This window comes from Lampetra planeri, chromosome 22 (genome assembly GCF_965212315.1).
Source record: "Lampetra planeri chromosome 22, kcLamPlan1.2.h2, whole genome shotgun sequence".
NCBI classification, from domain to species: domain Eukaryota; kingdom Metazoa; phylum Chordata; class Hyperoartia; order Petromyzontiformes; family Petromyzontidae; genus Lampetra; species Lampetra planeri.
In genome coordinates, this window is record NC_136128.1 from 3,481,587 (window position 1) to 3,500,653 (window position 19,067).

Genomic DNA, 19,067 nt, shown 5'->3' on the forward strand with positions numbered 1-19,067 from the left:
CACATGATTAGCCACTTCGTTGAGCTATCATTCGTAACCAGGTCACTTCTGAAAAAGAGCTGTTCTGCTCTAGTGGGCCTTACCTGTTAAAATAAATATTTTACAACACCTTCAATCCATGTTGGTGATCCACCCAATTATTAACCAGGCTCAATAATTCTGCTTAGCTTTCCAGATATGAAAATATATGGTGCATTTAAACTAAGTAATTCTATGACAACACAGCAATACAGTTAATTTTTGACAGATGTTTATGAGTTTCTACCCCTCCTTTATTGATCCGTGGGAAATTACTTAGTCATAATCGAGTGTAATTCCTCCTTTATCGTGTTTCCTAGCTGCAAAAAAAGTTTTAGTGGAGATAATTTTTCATTCCGTGTCCATTAATCCTCTCACAGAAATCTCAAGATTCGCTCTCAGGAGAGTCCAGCGCGCTAATGTTTGGCCATGCTCGTTTTGAAAGAGTGCTGTGCACGTGGGAGATACCCAGGTTTTGAAGGAGAAATCTCCGCTTAATTTTATTACGTCTCATTTGTACAGTTTTCTTCCCTCCGTTTATTTAAATGTAACTGCATAAGCGTACAAGTGTGTATTCATCGTAACATCATTAATTTTCATGCAAGCAATTACATTTTATGCATATCGTATGTGCCAACTTACGACGTTGCACTCGTTGGCACGTTATCGCCAATTGGTGGATCCTTGTAGGAGTACAGTGCCGCACTTACATCTGTCCTTGTGAAGGAAACCACCTCAGTAGGTTGTCCAGGTACTTACTACTTTGTCTCTACTCTTTGGTTCTTTCGGTAAAGTCACATATTTATAAAATAAATTAAATCACGACGTTTCGGGCACAACACAAGATTTAATTTATTTTATTTTATACCTACTTGACTGATGAGACGACAGGGCTTGGGGGCACCTGTGCATTGCTGCGAATAATGAGGAAAAAGAGATGGAAAAGAGAGACAAAAAGTAGATTTGAAGCTTTCGTGACTGCAAGGATTCATACTCTTAGGTTTTTTCGGTAAAGTCACGTAGGTAAAAAATAAAATAATAAAAAATAAAATAAAAATAAAAATAATAATAGAAATAAAATAATAAATCACGACGTGACTTTACCGAAAAAACCTAAGATTACCTACGTGACTTTACCGATTGAACCAAAGAGTATGGATCCCTGCAGTCACGAAAACTTCAAATCTACTTTTTGTCTCTCTTTTCCATCTCTTTTTCCTCATTATTCGCAGCAATGCACAGGTGCCCCCAAGCCCTGTCGTCTCATCACATTTCCCCCCAAAATACCACGTCCTTTATTTTCGCCGCAACCTTCGTAAGCTGCTGAGTTTACTTTGCTCTTTGTAAGAATTCATCATTTGTCATTTTGTCAACCCGAGGTGATTTTCCAGCATTCTCCCTTTAGAACTCCACAGAAATGTACTCGTCAGCATTTTTTAAAGAAAACTATTGTGGCCATTTCTGTGTTCATTATACGCAATATTGCAGGGAAGGTGGATCTCTTCAGCCTTGGAAGGCCGTCTACCTAGGAGAAGGAAACTCTGATGTAAAACCTATGGCACGAGGACCTCGCTGTCACCGTCCCAGCTTGCTAGGCCATGGCAGACGAACCCCGGGTTTAAAGGGTGGGGTCAGTTCTGCGCACACTGCACTCCACTTGAAAGCTCCTTTGCGCAGGCAAGAAGGAAATCTTCACGTCTACCCCCCCCGCCCCCGGTCTCACTAAGTCCCGTAGCGATGGGAAAGGGGCGAACTCGGCAGGTGTAAGATGACACTGGCAGCCGCAGTCTCAATCCTGCATGCAGGCGGCTCAGGCGCAAGTGGTCGTCTGATGATGACCTGGAAACGACATCATCACCCGGCAGCACCCTGAGCGACCAAGCAGCCTTTTTTAGGGACAGCACTGCTTGCTCCACACGGAGAGGGGCCTAGAAAAGGTGGCCTAAACAAAGCTCGTCTCCTCCTCCCTCAGTTGGCTTACCGCGGTCAACGGGCATCTTCATATGCGGTCGAATTACATCAAAGAATCGACGGCGCATCCCACTCACCTTAAAAGGTGGGAAAGGACTCAAACTCGCATGCTGGAACATCAGAACCATGCTAGACCTGAGCGACGATCTGCTTTAATTGCACACGAACTCGCTCGGCTGGATGTTGACATCGCCGCCCTCAGCGAAATCCGCTTTTCAGAGGAAGGCAGTCTGAGGGAGCATGGCTCAGGTTACACTCTCTACTGGTCAGGTAAACCAGCGACAGAGAGACGCTGTTCAGGTGTCGGCTTCATGATCAGGGACTCTATCGCTACCAAGCTTGCAAGCCTGCCAACTGGTCACTCTGACCGCATCATCTCAATGCGTCTACCACTTCGTGACCAACAACACGCAACGCTGCTCAGTGTGTACGCTCCAACTCTCCAGGCAGATCCCGCTGATAAAGACAAGTTTTACTCCGACCTACGCAGCCTTCTGCAGGATATCCCAGCTGACGACAAGATTGTCATCCTTGGCGACTTCAACGCCAGAGTGGGCAGAGACTCGGAAACCTGGAGAGGCGTACTTGGAAGGCACGGCGTGGGCAGCTGCAACGACAATGGACGCTTGTTACTTGAACTCTGTGCGGAACAGCAGCTTTCCATTACCAACACCATCTTCCAGCAGATAGACAGTTTGAAGACAACCTGGATGCACCCTCGGTCAAAACATTGGCATCTCCTAGACTACATTCTTGTGCGCCAGTGTGACCTAAAAGATGTCTTTCACACCAGGGTAATGCCCAGCGCCGAGTGTCACACAGACCACCGTCTTGTCCGCTGCAAACTCAGCTTTCACTTTAAACCCAGACCAAGGAACGGTGGCGCCCCGAGGAAGAAGCTCAAAGTCTGCAGCCTTCAGTCTGCCGCGGTCAAAGCAGCTTTCCAGAAAAGCCTACGATCTAGGCTAGAGGAACCGAGCTGCCTAGGAGACTCGCCTCCGGTTCCTGAAGTGCTGTGGGACCGCATCAAAACTGTTGTTCTGCAAACATCTGAAGATACCCTCGGATTCTCCACGAAGAAAAACAGAGATTGGTTCGATGAGAACAACTTAGAAGTCCAGGAGCTGCTGTCAAAGAAGAGATCAGCACACCAGGCCCACCTGGCCCGACCATCCTGCCCGCACAAAAAAGCAGCCTTCCGCCTGGAATGCAGCACCATCCAGCGCAAGCTTCGAGAGATTCAGAACGAGTGGTGGACCAACCTCGCAGTAAAAACTCAGGTTTGCGCTGATACTGGCGACTACAGGGGATTCTACGAAGCTCTAAAAGCGGTATATGGCCCCTCGTACCAAATCCTGAGCCCCCTGCGGAGTGCAGACGGGAAAGAACTGCTCACTGAAAAGGACTCAATCCTGAACCGCTGGTCTGAGCACTTCTACACGCTCTTCAATGCTAGCCACTCAGTCCAAGAATTAGCGATTGACCGCATCCCACAACAACCAGTGAAAACCGAACTGGATGTGGCACCAACATTACAAGAGACTGAGGAAGCCATTAACAGGCTGAAGAGTGGTAAAGCTGCAGGAGTTGATGGCATCCCTCCTAAAGTATGGAAGAACGGAGGCCCAGCACTGCACACCAAACTCCATGAATTATTCGTCTGCTGCTGGGAGCAGGGTAAACTCCCTCAAGATCTCAAAGATGCAGTCATCATCACCCTGTACAAGAACAAAGGGGAGAAATCAGACTGTTCCAATTATCGTGGCATAACACTTCTGTCCGTCGCCGGCAAAATCCTCGCAAGAGTACTGCTGAATAGACTGGTACCCGCAATAGCTGAAGATCACCTCCCAGAGACCCAGTGTGGCTTTAGAGCCAACCGGGGAACCACAGACATGGTGTTTGTCCTGAGGCAGATTCAGGAAAAGTGCCGGGAGCAAAACAAAGTGCTGTACGTCACCTTTGTGGACCTGACAAAAGCGTTTGACACCGTGAGCAGGCAGGGACTTTGGAAAATCCTGGACAAGCTAGGCTGCCCACCGAAGTTCCTCACCATGATCGTCCAGCTTCATGAAGACCAGCTTGGACAAGTCAGACATAGCAACAATCTCTCGCAGCCCTTCCCTATTGCAAACGGCGTGAAACAGGGCTGTGTTCTTGCTCCCACGCTGTTCACCATTTTGTTCAGCATGATGCTCCAGCAGGTCACAGAGGACCTCGACGACGCTGATGGCGTATACATCCGTTTTCATCTCGACGGGAGCGTGTTCAACCTGAGGCGTTTGCATGCCCACACAAAGACCATGGAGCAACTGATCAGGGAGCTGCTTTTTGCTGACGATGCCGCCCTCCTTGCTCACACAGAGGCAGCTATGCAGCGAATTACGTCCTGTTTCGCGAAAACAGCTCAGATCTTCTGCCTTGAAGTCAGCCTGAGGAAGACTGAAGTTCTTCATCAGCCCGCACCCCATGAGGAGCACCATCCACCAAGCATCTTCATTGAACAAACAGAACTGAAAGCTGTCCACCAGTTCAGCTACTTGGGATGCGTGATCTCGTCTGACGCCAAGATCGACAACGAAGTCGACAACAGGCTGGCCAAGGCAAACAGTGCATTTGGCAGACTATACAAACGTGTCTGGAACAATAGAAACCTTAAAAGAGCCACAAAGGTCAACGTCTACAAAGCTGTTGTGCTGACCACTCTCCTGTATGGCGCTGAGTCCTGGGTCACGTACCGTCGTCACCTGAGTCTCCTCGAGCGTTTCCATCAGCGCTGCCTCCGCACAATCTTCAATATTCACTGGAGTGACTTCGTCGAAAACACTGAAGTCCTCAAGTCAGCGAAGGTCATCAGCATCGAGGCCATGGTCCTCAAGACACAGCTTCGTTGGGCAGGGCACATCGCCAGGATGGAGAACCACCGCTTACCTAAGATTGTGCTGTATGTGGAATTGTCCTCTGGCCATCGCGACATAGGGGCACCACGAAAGTGATACGAAGACTCCCTGAAGAAGTCCCTCACTGCTTGCTGCATCGATCACCGTCAGTGGGCAACACAAGCAGCTGATCGCAACTCCTGGCGGCACACAGTCCACCAGGCCACCTCCTTCTTCGAAGATACCCGCAGGGCCCGTATGGAGGACAAAAGGAGAAGGAGGAAGAATCATGATCCCTCAGCACCCATCCCAGATGAGACCTATACTTGCAGCTGTTGTGGCAGGACCTGCTTGTCCCGCATAGGCCTCTTCAGCCACCAGCGTGCCTGCAGAAGATGTGGATGTCCTTCCTAGATCTTCGTTCGCGAAGCCAAGCCATGATGATACGCAATATTGCACAGCTTATGAAGGGAAATGTTGTCTCTGCTCATGTAATTGTGGCATGGTACTAATCTCCAATTGCCACCACCCCTACCTCAGTGGTGAAAATTCCACGTTCCTATGGCAGAAGGGCAAATCTTTCTAAACGACCTTCACTTTGCCTTCCCAAAGTTGAAATCCGCCGACGAGACAACTTACAACCCTTCCGTTCGGTGCTGCTCAACCAACAGTGCCACGTCGCAAGCCAAGCATACATTTTTAAGATTCATAACCATTTCTTTTGGGTTAGATTTTTTTACCAAAAAATGTGCTTATGGTTTCAACATTCCTCCGCTTTTTCTGAGAACCCTAACATCAATCGGTGTATTTGCCCATCACGTGACGACTTTATTTGATTGGCTATGTGGGTGGTGGAGGGTTATAGTTGAAAAAAATAACAAAAAATTACGAATTGTAACATTGGTCCTGAAAGCCTATGTATAAAATAGCCCCACGTGTTTTATTATGTGTAATGCCGCAACATCCCATTACTTGCACAGAGCAGTTGAATGTGTCCTATTTACCGGTGCAGAACAGGTGAAGAAACAGGTTTAATAAAGAATTGCAACCTTGAATGCAGTCTGTTGAGACATTGAAAAGCGCATTCTGTCCTGTGGCTGCTGAGGTCATAACTCTAACTGTTATTGATTATGTTTCCCCATGAAGGCGTCTTTAACCTGAATACCAGCATTTCACATTCTGTACAAGACTGCAAACACGTGCTCATTTTAACTATTGCCTTTACGCAATGTTTAAATGGCATTGAATGTGAATATTCACATCTTGATCAGTTTTAGTTGTTTTCTCCTGGCTTCAAAGGGAGCGTTGTGGCCATAAAAGTGCATGGCTCCAGTGGCTTCCTAATATCAGAAGGGAGAGCATTCCAGTCGGCCGCAGAAGTGCATCCTAAAGCGCGCAATGCAGTGACCATCTTTGTTCGATCGCGAGCCATTAGCCGCTTGCGAGAATGACCGGAGTTCACGTGATGGTTTATGCTTCTTGACGCGAAATAGCAATCTTTGAAGGCTAACCACTCCCCTCCCTCCCTCCCCCTTCACCGTGCCCGCTCGCAGCCACGATGGCGTCCGAGTGCCGCGACCCCGGCGTGCCCATGAACGGCACGCGTAGCGGGGCACTGGGCCGGCGGCCCGGCGACACGGTGAGCTACCAGTGCCAGCCGGGCTACGAGCTGCAGGGCGCGGCGCGCATCGCGTGCGTGCAGGACGGCAGCCGCTTCTTCTGGACGCCGAGTCCCCCGTCATGCCTCGGTGAGCACCGCCGCTGTTGCCCGGTCGCCACCGCCTCTGGATGTAAACAAAGCGGTGACAATAAGCATGTGAATAGTGGTAGCGCTAGGCGCGTGAATAGTAGCGGCGTTAGGCGTAAACAAAACCTAGCGAAATCTTGGGTGTCTCAAGGGGCTCAAGTTCACTGATGAAGTTGATTCGTGAAATATATCGGTGCATCAAACATCAGCTCTAATTCAATCCCTAATAAACACAACGTGGAAGTCAATGTATATAGTGGTCATTCTTTGGTAAGACTGGCCCTGCCATATGAATGTTAAGTTTTTATCACTGGTCCAGGACCATCACGTACAATGAGCATGCTCACGTTGTTTGAAAAGAGGGACACTTTACCCCTAACCTGCTGTCACATACCGCATAGGGCCACAAGCAGCACAAATTCAAATCATAATAAATGCTACTATCATAAAATGGCAATTAACCTCATCTCCATTGTGTCAGTATCTCTCTTCTCTCACCTCACTAACATCTCTATGTTTGTCTCCGTTTCACTGATCTCACTGCATCTATATCTTTCGTCTTCATGTCTTCTTTCATTTGACTAAGTCTTTGTCTACCACGCCGTTTATCGCGTCTTGGTAAAGGGCGGGGAGCATAGGAGTACAGCACAACGATCGAAGTCGTTGAGCTCCTCTCCCTTCGCCGATAACGTCGCCCCGCCACTTTCAAGTCGTATATCCTGGAGAAAAATAAATATTTCTTTGGGGCAACAGCGTCAAATTGCGCAAGCGATTAAAGAGTGAACACAGTGGTGAGGATACCTATTTATTCAATAGGAAGCATCCACACTCATTCTGTTTGGGCGGCAGCCGTAACTAACGTGCACATGCACACATTGCCAATGAACGTGCATAGAAACACTCGCAAACACGTGCACCAAATTGTACGTCTGAGACTGGATTAGTTATACGTGATGCAAATGATATGGAAATGCTGTATTTACGGTAATCTGTGCAAACGATACTAAATATTAAGATGGAACATTTGCTAAACTATAAAAAATGAAAATAAAAAATATTGTTCTTCTTTCCGAAGTTATCTCAGTGCACATGGCGTCCTAGTCTCTACCGGCATCTTTAGATGTGGCTTCATTTCAATGTTTTATGAATCCACGTTGTATTCTACATATCCATACACGTGCACAAAAATGTGTAAACACATACACGTACGCACACATATTTTCACACAAGCTGACAATGCGGTAATCCAACTCTAGTCGCCAGCTTCGTAGCGCAGTATGCTAATCTCTTTGCTACCGCTCCCCACACCCTCCACTGCACTAAGCACACACAATTATGAGATGCCAGGCAGTTGTCAAGACATGCCAATTCATTTGCCTTTTGTACGAGATTCGTTGCACTATTGTGAATGCGAATGAAAATTTGTATATTCCAAATAAAATGCTCCTTTATCGTTTTACTTCCCTCCAACTTTCTTCCAAGCGGGTTCCCCCGACTATCAATAATTTAACGTTGCGGGCAAGGTTGTAGTGAATGCCATATGTGCCTGATACAGCCCAGGAAGTCATACGTGCGTCTTCTCTGTTTAGTGTTGCTATAGGTAAGCACTGCTGGCTAATCATGAATAAAACCTGATAGGCCGTCTTGAAGCGCAAGCTTAGCTGCATTGATTTAATTAACCATGTTATTTTATTTTAAATTATTTTTTCACAGCCCCATGTGGAGGAAATTTAACAGGGCCAGCTGGATTTATACTCTCACCCAATTACCCACAACCGTACCCGCCAGGCAAGGATTGTGACTGGCTGGTGGTGGTGAATTCCGATTACGTGGTGGCGTTGAATTTTCTAAGGTAAGTGTCTGATCGTACAATTCTTTTGTGACACTTTTTAATTAAATTCACCATCTGAGGTTCGTAAATGTCAAGTGGGCCCCCTAAATGAGACATTTAAATTGACACCTCTGCTTTGAAAATGGATTGTAGAGTTGTTTTTTTTGCCACTGGTTCAAGCCTGCCTCACTGCCGCTTTGAGTAGGAACTAAGATTGCCTCGCACTTACAATTTCATTTTACAAAAGGTAAAATTAAATATCCAGTCCTGCAATTGCTTGCTCAAGCGACTGCTGGCAGCAGAAGAGCCTCTGTTAGAGAGAGAGCTCCGGAGAGCCAATCGAGAGGACGTTTGGCCTATGCTTCCACGACGACATCTTGGATGAGGCGGGAGTTACCCACACTTTAACCCACTGCATGCGATCTGCCCATAAACCGACTGTGGTTCAACCATTTGTTTTTTTTATGGGTGGACAGAGGTGGGGGGATGTAGGAAACTTGCTCAATGTTTTAACTGCCATGCCCGGGATATCTCCATAAAAAACCGGCGATATCTGGGTTTCAAGTCCAGTGTGCTCACCATTGCCGAATGGCAACATCGGGTCTTTATGTATGTTGAATTAATACAAAAATAATTAGAAAACAAGGAAACACCTGATAATTTGCACTAGTTGGGGGCAATACGGAGGGACGTTAATGTAACATAGTGCAGTGCAAGTATGTTGAACTTCTTCGCACCACACGTAGCCAACCACGCTAATTGGAGTTGCGGGGGAAGGACACCAAACTAAACACAAAAAGCAGTTCTAAAGACATCACATTTTGTATCCTGCTCCTAGTTCTGTGTGTGCGTTTTCTATGACCGAGCAGTACTATGTCAGAGTGCTTGACTTGTAAGAGGTCTGTGTGCTAAAATCCTAGGTGGGGGTCGACGTTGTGGAAAAACATAATGGGGACATTGCCCAAAACGTCACCGATTGTATTTTTAAAAAAATATATGTTGATATATGTTGTGTTTTTTTTTCCTTTCAAGGCCACAGTGTTATTGACGACTGCGTTGAGTTGTTGTTACTTGTGTTTGTGCACCACTGCCAATTTAGAAACAGCACCACCAAATAACGGGTTGCTTTCTAGAGATACAGGATTATAAAGATTGCTAATTGAGGGAATCCAGCATACAGAGAGGGAAAAAAAGTATTTGATCCCCTGCTGATTTTGTATGTTTGCCCACTGACAAAGAAATGATCAGTCTATAATTCTAATGGTAGGTTTATTTGAACAGTGAGAGACAGAATAACAACAACAAAATCCAGAAAAACGCATGTCAAAAATGATATAAATTTATTTGCATTTTAATGAGGAAAATAAGTATTTGACCCCCTCTCAATCAGAAAGATTTCTGGCTCCCAGGTATCTTTTATACAGGTAACGAGCTGAGATTAGGACCACACTTTTAAAGGGAGTGCTCCTAATCTCAGCTTGTTACCTGTATAAAAGACACCTGTTCACAGAAGAAATCAATCAATCAGATTCCAAACTCTCCACCATGGCCAAGACCAAAGAGCTCTCCAAGGATGTCAGGGACAAGATTGTAGACCTACACAAGGCTGGAATGGGCTACAAGACCATCGCCAAGCAGCGTGGTGAGAAGGTGACAACAGTTGGTGCGATTATTCGCAAATGGAAGAAACACAAACGAACTGTCAATCTCCCTCGGCCTGGGGCTCCATGCAAGATCTTACCTCGTGGAGTTGCAATGATCATGAGAACGGTGAGGAATCAGCCCAGAACTAGACGGGAGGATCGTGTCAATGATCTCAAGGCAGCTGGGACCATAGTCACCAAGAAAACAGTTGGTAACACACTACGCCGTGAAGGAATGAAATCCTGCAGCACCCACAAGGTCCCCCTGCTCAAGAAAGCACATATACATGCCCGTCTGAATTTTGCCAATAAACATCTGAATGATTCAGAGGACAACTGGGTGAAAGTGTTGTGGTCAGATGAGACCAAAATGGAGCTCTTTGGCATCAACTCAACTCGCCGTGTTTGAAGGAGGAGGAATGCTGCCTATCACCCCAAGAACACCATCTCCACTGTCAAACATGGAGGTGGAAACATTATGCTTTGGGGGTGTTTTTCTGCTAAGGGGACAGGACAACTTCACCGCATCAAAGGGACGATGGACGGGGCCATGTACCGTCAAATCTTGGGTGAGAACCTCCTTACCTCAGCCAGGGCATTTAAAAGGGGTCGTGGATGAGTATTCCAGCATGGCAATGACCCAAAACACACGACTAAGGCAATAAAGGTGTGGCTCGAGAAGAAGCACATTAAGGTCCTGGAGTGGCCTAGCCAGTCTCCAGACCTTAATCTCATAGAAAATCTGTGGAGGGAGCTGAAGGTTCGAGTTGCCAAACGTCAGCCTCGAAACCTTAATGACTTGCAGAAGATCTGCAAAGAAGAGTTCAACAAATCCCTCCTGAGATGTGTGCAAACCTGGTGGCCAACTACAAGAAACGTCTGACCTCTGTGATTGCCAACAAGGGTTTTGCCACCAAGTACTAAGTCATGTTTTGCAGAGGGGTCAAATACTTATTTCCCTCATTAAAATGCAAATCAATTTATAACATTTTTGACATGCGTTTTTCTGGATTTTGTTGTTGTTATTATTTCTCTCACTGTTCAAATAAACCTACCATTAATATGATTGACTGATCATTTCTTTGTCAGTGGGCAAACGTACAAAATCAGCAGGGGATCAAATACTTTTTTCCCTCGCTGTAAATGTATACCACCGTGTTCTTGTTTGGTTGGAAAATTAGTTTACTGCCTTTGTGTTTGGATGGAAAGATCTCCCTGCAATCAGGAACTTGGATCATCAGTTACATCTGGAAAGGGAGATATTGATGATGATGATCCAGAGATTATTTATCACAAATTGCTTTTCAACAATTGGGGAAAACAAAGGTGGGAATGGTAGCAAATAGAAGTCTGCCATGGTCAAAGGAGATTTAAGAGTGGGCCATGATCTGTAGTAAGCCACGATGTGAAGACCTATGTTAAACAAGCTTCAGAAACATCGTAAATAGTTGCATGGATGAATACTTTTAATGAAATGTACATTTTGCAGTCTGTTGAAATATCGCTTTAAGCATTGGTCGTTCTGTGTATGGACAGACTGAGCCCCACCAAAGAGTATGTTTGCATTTCCAGCTTAGGTTCAGGGTGCTATTAGCAGAGATTAGTTGCTGGAGCAGTGCTTATTTCATCAAAGAGATGCACAGACTCAGACCACCGTTTTCAGCCGGTGTCAAATTTCTCATCACGTCTGCAGGATATCGGTTAGCTTTAAGTAGTTTTTTTTGTTCCTATTGCGGTAAAATAACTTGACGCGAATGTGTTCTCTGCGAAATTTGTCCGCTGTGTGTTACTTGTGGGCACTTTGCCATTTGACGCGTATCCACAAGAGGTGTGTTGTCGTGGCTGGTGTACGTCAACTGTAGAGGTCCTCGGGTCGATGCTCATTCACCAGCAAGCTTTCTGATTAGATGTTGTTAGATGTCACATTAGGGATTTAGATTCATAGTAAACTAGAAATATTTTATTTTATTTTACCAGCTAAGGCCCACTCAGTTATGTAGCTCTTTTCAGAAGCGACCTGGCCACAAATGATAGCTCAACAAAGTAACTTGTCATGTGGAAATGTACAGCAGCCAAATACTTTAAACGCATGTTTCTAAACATGCAGGGAAAAACCGGAGGACCCAAAGGAAAATCCATGCAACCACAAGGAGAACATGCAAACTTCAAATATATAGGCGTCAGGGTCGGAATCGAACCCACAACCTCCTGCATACCAGGCGAGGTAGTTCACATCTCACCACCGTGGCGCCGTAGAGGAAGCGAGTGTCCCGTCTTTCGTATATAAAAGCATCGGTGTTACAACGTTGACGGTTGGTACGTGCGCTTTTCACGTAATTACTGAGCTGACATCCCATTTCAACACGTAAAACCCTTTTGAGATGATTTAAATATCAAACAGCGGTGGTTATGATGATGATGATGTGGCTGAGTTCAGTTTAACCTGTTGGCTGGGTGGAACCTGGTAACTGTGGTGTTGTCATTAAAAGTGTCATTCATCTTCATCGTCACCATAATCCCTACATCTTCAATTTCACTCGTCTTATGTCTTTTCAATAATTCCCTCCGCGCATGTGATCCGCAGTCAGGTTGCACTGCAGTTGGATCACTCAACTTGCAGTTTAAAAGGTTGCGAGTTGAAATCTGGCTCGGGTCTCAACTCAGCCCGTCATCACGTTGTGGGAAGTCAACAATGGCTGTTCTGATGAAGAGACTGGCTATCAACTGATGTCAACACTAGTTCAGGGCTGTCAACGGAGACGAAAATAGTCGCAAACATTTGGCCACTTTGCCTATAATTTCCCCACCTTGTTGGCTGAATGGGGCGATTTTCCTGCAAGAAAATTGCCCCATTCCAAAATCTGCTCTTTCTGTGCCAGTGATTTTGTACAAACCACACTTGTTTCACCACAGCTAATGCCACTAATTGATTAATGGCCCAGAGTGATATCAGAACCCATATGAAGTCCTCCCCCAGCTTGACTCGCTCCGCATTGAGAAGCTGATGTGGTGGGAAACTTCAGCACTGGGGAGACAAAGGTGGCTGGTGGTAATGCAGGCCACACTTGTGCCTTGTAGATGTCATTACTTCACATAACAGATGGCACGAAAAGTGCTTACTTAAAGAGGATATGAGGTTAATGAGGGATCTATCATCATGTGTTTATAGAAAGATATCATCTGCCCACCAGATACTGTTTATTCATATGTGCTAATTTATTCGGAAGCCACATGCTTAATACAGTACCACATTTCAATTGCCTCATTTAGCATATCATATCATTGTTTAATTTCTGTAAGTGTAGCAATGCAACCCCATTAAAATAACCCTGAAGGAGGATTTACTGCACACAATCTATATTGTAATTCAAAGAAGCCAATTATGCAAGTAGAACATTTACATTGAATATCAATTAAGGTCATTACAAAAAGTGCACAATTTTAGTTTTGACTGCTTAGGAATAAACATGGTCTTTATTTTATATTTCTTTATGCAGTCGTGATGTTTGTACGGTTTACAAATACAAGCATGCACACTCAGGCAATCACTCGGGAGTCAATATATCATTCTTGTTATGCGAGGCAATTACATTCCATATGAACCGTGCGACATATTTAAATGCTTGCCAATATTTTACATTCATGAGTAGCCCGTCCAACCCGCATGCAAATTATGCAGCATATTTCAGCAAAATAATTGAGGCCAGTTGTGTGAAGCAGGCGTCGAGTTCATTTTTTATATTTATAAAAATCAGCACATCATAGGTCGTTAGGATGAGGCCCGGAGTTACGCTTTTGTCGCTTAATTTTTTTCTTCGATCTCTGTTCCCGCATTTGACAAGGGGCTTTCAACACCGGGGAAATGAAGTCGATTTTCCCTTTTCTTCCTCAAAAATATACATTTGTATTATATATAGCTTTTTTTCCATATTGCAGGAGAAAGTGTGGTTATTGGCTAAATGAGGCTGCATGGAGTTAACGGTTTCCATGGCAATGTGTGGTAAAGAAGATCATGGTGGATTTTTTTTTCACATGATATGCGTGTTTATTAATGCATCTGGATGAATTTGCTAGTTGTATGTATGGTGAACTTTCTTCGCAACGTACCGTGCTAAATCGGAGGTGCAGGGGAAGGACTACAAAATAAACGCAACAAAAATCTAGATGTAAAAGTGCACAGCTCCAGTTATTTTCCTACTACCGGAAGGAAGGGCATTCCAGACGGCCGCAGAAGCGCATCTGAAAGCGCACGATGCGGTGACCGTTTTTGTTCGATGGCCAGCCAAAAGCCGCTGCGAGGATGACCGGAGTTCACGTGATGGTTTATGCTCCTTGACAAAATCAGCAAGGTGTCGTAACTCATTTGTAACAAGCACTCTGTGTGTGTAATAAGTGCGACCTCATAATATATTCGTTCGGCAACGGGAAGCCAATACAGCTCAGCGACCACTGGACGGACATGGTCGCATCTTGCGGTACCCGTCACGAGACGTGCCAAATAATGTTGCACACGCTGCAGCTCAGTCATGTTTTTTTTCATATGGAAACGATTAAAAGCCTTTGCCCTGTCGAGAGTAAATAAAGGTGTTAAGATGTTCAGACACCATACAGACATCAATTACAAGGCATCAATGTCTGCTTAATCACACGTACTTGCTCGCGCAAAAAAATTATTTGACAAGTTATGCACTGTCCTTGAGACTGATTCGCCTGCACCAGAGACATCCTCTTTTATAGCATTGCTTCTGACCAGTGCGAGACCTAAGGTTGCCAAATGATGAGCAGTACAAGGACAATGCAAACACCGAAGCATTATCAGCTCGGGTTGAGCAGTTCGCTAGTATCAAGATATCGAATGATACAAAGGCCTCACCCTCATACTAGGTTTGGCGCTTGACTTTTAATCGAAATAATTAAAACACCTCGTTAGAATTAATCGACGGGAGCATGATGGCACTGTGACAAAATCTCGATACTGTTTGGTGTTTATTGGTGAAGCAAGTTGCATTTCTGTTTTAACATCTGCCGCCTAAATATTTCCTCAGAAGTGAAATATTTAACTTGTGGAATTTTGCCCTGAATCATTTTATTCAAAGAGGGAGACCAAACTAATTTGAAGCATTACCGACCCCATGGACTCTTATTGCACATATATAAATATTACACGAAGATCTGTCTGGATTTCCCTCATTGTACCATATGTATATACATAGTGTGCATTGTTGTGTATCACACAGTGCCCCAGGTTTCCCTAGAAACATCGTTTTGTCTCAGTGGCTACTTGGCTAATTGGGATAGAATAGCGTTCACGTGTGTGTGTGCGTGCACTGTGGGATCCTGCCATGGTGGTAGTGGTGAGCAAATGCGACTTGGAATCCAGACGTTACCGATTTGTTCTCCCGGCGGGGCAGTTGAAATATTGGGGCAAGTTTTTTTTTTATTCCCTCCCCCCACCTCCCAACGGTTTGTGTCCACCCAGCAGTGTGCGTGAGTCCACCGCAGTCGATCCCGTGGTCGCGAACGGTGGGCCAGGCTGTGGGAACTCACACTTCCTCCAAAAATTGGCCAAAATACTCTCTAGCGGTATTCTCTGCTGTGTACCCTCCCTCTCGTGGAGGTCCTTCAGCCAGTAACGGAGTGAGCAGGAACAAATTCAGTGCTGCACATTTATATTTTCTACTGTCTGTGCATGTGCGTACTGCGTAAGCTTTAACGCGTTCTATCGTTCTTTACAGCTTTAGCCTTGAAGCCAACTATGATTTCCTGAGCGTGCACGACGGGCTGGATGGCAGTGCCGCTCTGATTGGCTCTTACCATGGCCCGCAGCTGCCCAGCCGCGTGGAGAGCAGTGGCAACAGCTTGTTCCTGTCCTTCGCCAGTGACAGCACCGTCAGCCTGGGAGGCTTCCACATCGAATTCCGAGGTGATCCATAATGACGACTGCACAATCACGAACACGCTAAAAAAAATGCGTAGCTTTTATACTTTAGTTCTGCACGTAATTTAGCTAATTTCCAGCTGTGACAATTTAAAAATAGTCTTGCTTTGACTGGCATGCGAAGAACACGACTCTCTGTAGCAGAGTGGCTGGGAAAGTGCTGCCGCCCTACTGTCTGAACCAGAGGTGGTCACCTAAATGGATCTCGGAAGTAGCTCTGTGATATCTGTGTCCACGTACACAAAGGGTTGCATGGCTCTGAGAGATCTGAATAGCTATTTCATTTCATAATATGACCCCGACAGCACCGTCGGTATAACCTTGGGGGAATAGATACAAACATAGAACAACCGTGGGAGAAGTTCAGAGTGGTTATCCTCACCTTGGCAATATGGACACCAGTGGCGATGAGCACTGCCCCGATGCACATTTGAACAGGGAAACTACCCCTCTATTTAAGGAACGAAATAGGAGGATTTCTCCACAAATCTTTCTGTCGCCTGATGAAGCTAGGTCTAATTACTGGCAACACGTCGTACTCAGATTGTAAATGTTGTGGCTTTGCTCTCCAACACACTGGTGTGCTGTACTAGTGTAGTGACTAACTCGGAGACAGTAAGACTTGGAGGCACTTCTTTATTGACATGCACCATCGGGGTTAACACTCTTAATATTTAATCCGTCTATTGTCGGTGACACTACTCAGTCAGGACAGTTGGTAGGTTGCCTGACTGGTGGCACCCCGAGATGGTAGAGTCGGAGAAAACGACGAGAAGAATGGTGAACACGACGAGAAGAATGGTGATGAAGACTTCAGCAGCACGACGGGGATCCCCCTCCAACAACAGCCCCGAGGTCCCCCACAGGGGCCCCTCTTATACTGTCAGCGTGGCCTCGCCCCGCCCCCAGCCACCGGCCACGCCCCCTTTCTAGAACCTACCAGCGGGTTCTTGGTGTGCTCCTTCTGTGACCTTTCCCCTCGATCCCCCTCTCGTGTATATCCTGGCCTGCTGAACTCAGGACTGCCGTACGGCACAGATCTCCCTTTCTGCCAGCAGCCAGCGCTATGCCACTACACTCGTAACGAATTGACATGTTCTGTTTACGTGACAAACCTTACTAATTAGCTGTGTCGGGTGGTTTGTGGCTTTAACGACACATTTATATATTTATGTGATCTAACCCAAAAAAACCTGCATTAGGGAACCTTTTACTTTCGTGTCGTTAGAACTTGACCTTCAAATTATAAACTATTATTTATTTAACCAGGTAAGGCCCACTGAGCTATATAGCTGTTTTTCACAAGCGGTCTGGCTATCACAAATGATAGCCCAATGAAGTGGCTTGTCATGTGGAAATTTATAGTAGCCATATACTCTAAATGTGGAGGAAAAAAACCAGAGGACCCAGATAAAATCCACAGGACTATGGGGAGAACATGCAAACTCCAAATAAACAGGCGTCAGGGTCGGGATCGAACCCACAACCTCCTGTATACCAGGCTAGGTAATTAATATATTGCCACCGCGGCACCCAAATTTTAGGTTTGGCATGCACAATGTTTAATAATGTAGTGCAATATCCCTTTAGTGATCTATGATAATGACAACTAAAGCTCCGGAGCTTTGCAGGATAAATGACTGGCCCTTTAAATATATATTTTTCTATAACTTCCAACCACTATTAAGCCACCAAAATTCGAATAATGATCTAAGTAATAATTTAACGTACAACTGCTGGCAGTGCAATGCTGGTAGTGGAGCACTTGAATCACGATTTGAAGGTTTCGAGGTCAAATCCTGATTAGGGAGATCATCCCTGCAAGACTAATTCAACGAGTTCCACTTTGTCGAAAGTCGGTATGGTAATGCAATAGGCAGACTGGGAACCACCATAAGACTGTGGAATTTCCATGATTGACTGAGGACTGCCGGAGAAAATAAGCATCACCCCCTGGTGCCTCTTGGAGCAGGGAGACAGTTTTACGTTGACTCGAGAGGAATAAACGCGTCCTGTCACAATTCCCTCTCTCCTTTTTCTTGCTCTGTTCACAAATTCACGAGCTGTGACAATAAACCTAACTTTTGTCGCCACCTTCTGTGACAGAAAAGCCACGGGAATCCTGCTTCGACCCTGGCAACGTTAAGAATGGCAGTCGCCTGGGCGGCGATTTCAAGTTGGGCTCCACCGTCACCTATGGCTGTGACACTGGATACATGGTGCATGGACATTCAACGTTGACTTGTATTATGGGTGACGATGGAAGGCCCACGTGGAACAAGCCTGTGCCCCTCTGCAGAGGTATGTACACCTGCTGTTGGTTGGATATTGACGCCGTCGCTCATTCTCCTTCGCTGCCCCCATTGCTTGCAACTATCCCCCCCCCCCCCAGCCGTCCGCGCTCTTGACCTGTTGGCCCATTTTAATATCTTCAGAACTGATAATAGGTTTTTCCCCTTTTTTCTGGCAACAAAAACAGGTGTTAATATGTTAAAACACCAAATTGAAACATTTTACAAGGAATCATGTCTGCATTAACCACAATGCTTGTGGTCAGAATGCAAACAAAAAACATACTCTGGTAATATATGCATTGCCCTTGAAACTGATTGGTCCACACCAGAGACATCTTTCTTTTGAGCCTCGTCTCAAACAGTGTTAGACCAGAGGATGCCAAAAGGCGCCTTTTGGCGTCCTCTGGTCTAACACTGTTTGAGACGAGGCTCCCCTGATGTTCTTTAAAACTCTTTTTTGTTCTTTAGAACTGTTTTTTGTGTTCAGTTTGTTGTCCTTCCCCCGCTCCTACGATTAGCACGGCTGGCTACGTACGGTGTGAAAGAAGTTCAACATACTTACATATATATTCTAGTCTAGGCTCAAGTCCTTCCTGTTTGTCTCTTCCGATGACAATGAATAAAGATATAAGCACCCTTCCCCACGTGATTTCCATGTTACACTGTTCTGTGTGGTATGTTGAGATAGCATTAGATGGTATATAAATCAAAATTGTGTTCTATTTTGCTTTGCAAGATTACTCTGG

The 19,067-nt window shown here is 45.5% G+C and overlaps 1 protein-coding gene across 1 annotated transcript in view; it reads left to right on the forward strand.

Moving 5' to 3' along the window:
* LOC144724936 (CUB and sushi domain-containing protein 1-like) overlaps positions 1–19,067 on the forward strand; it is a 684,194-nt gene that overhangs the window by 452,219 nt on the left and 212,908 nt on the right. The window contains exons 27-30 of the mRNA XM_078604260.1: positions 6,422–6,616; positions 8,329–8,467; positions 15,825–16,012; positions 18,134–18,328. Of these exons, the coding sequence (XP_078460386.1) occupies positions 6,422–6,616; positions 8,329–8,467; positions 15,825–16,012; positions 18,134–18,328 (717 nt within the window). The remainder of the gene's footprint in view (positions 1–6,421; positions 6,617–8,328; positions 8,468–15,824; positions 16,013–18,133; positions 18,329–19,067) is intronic.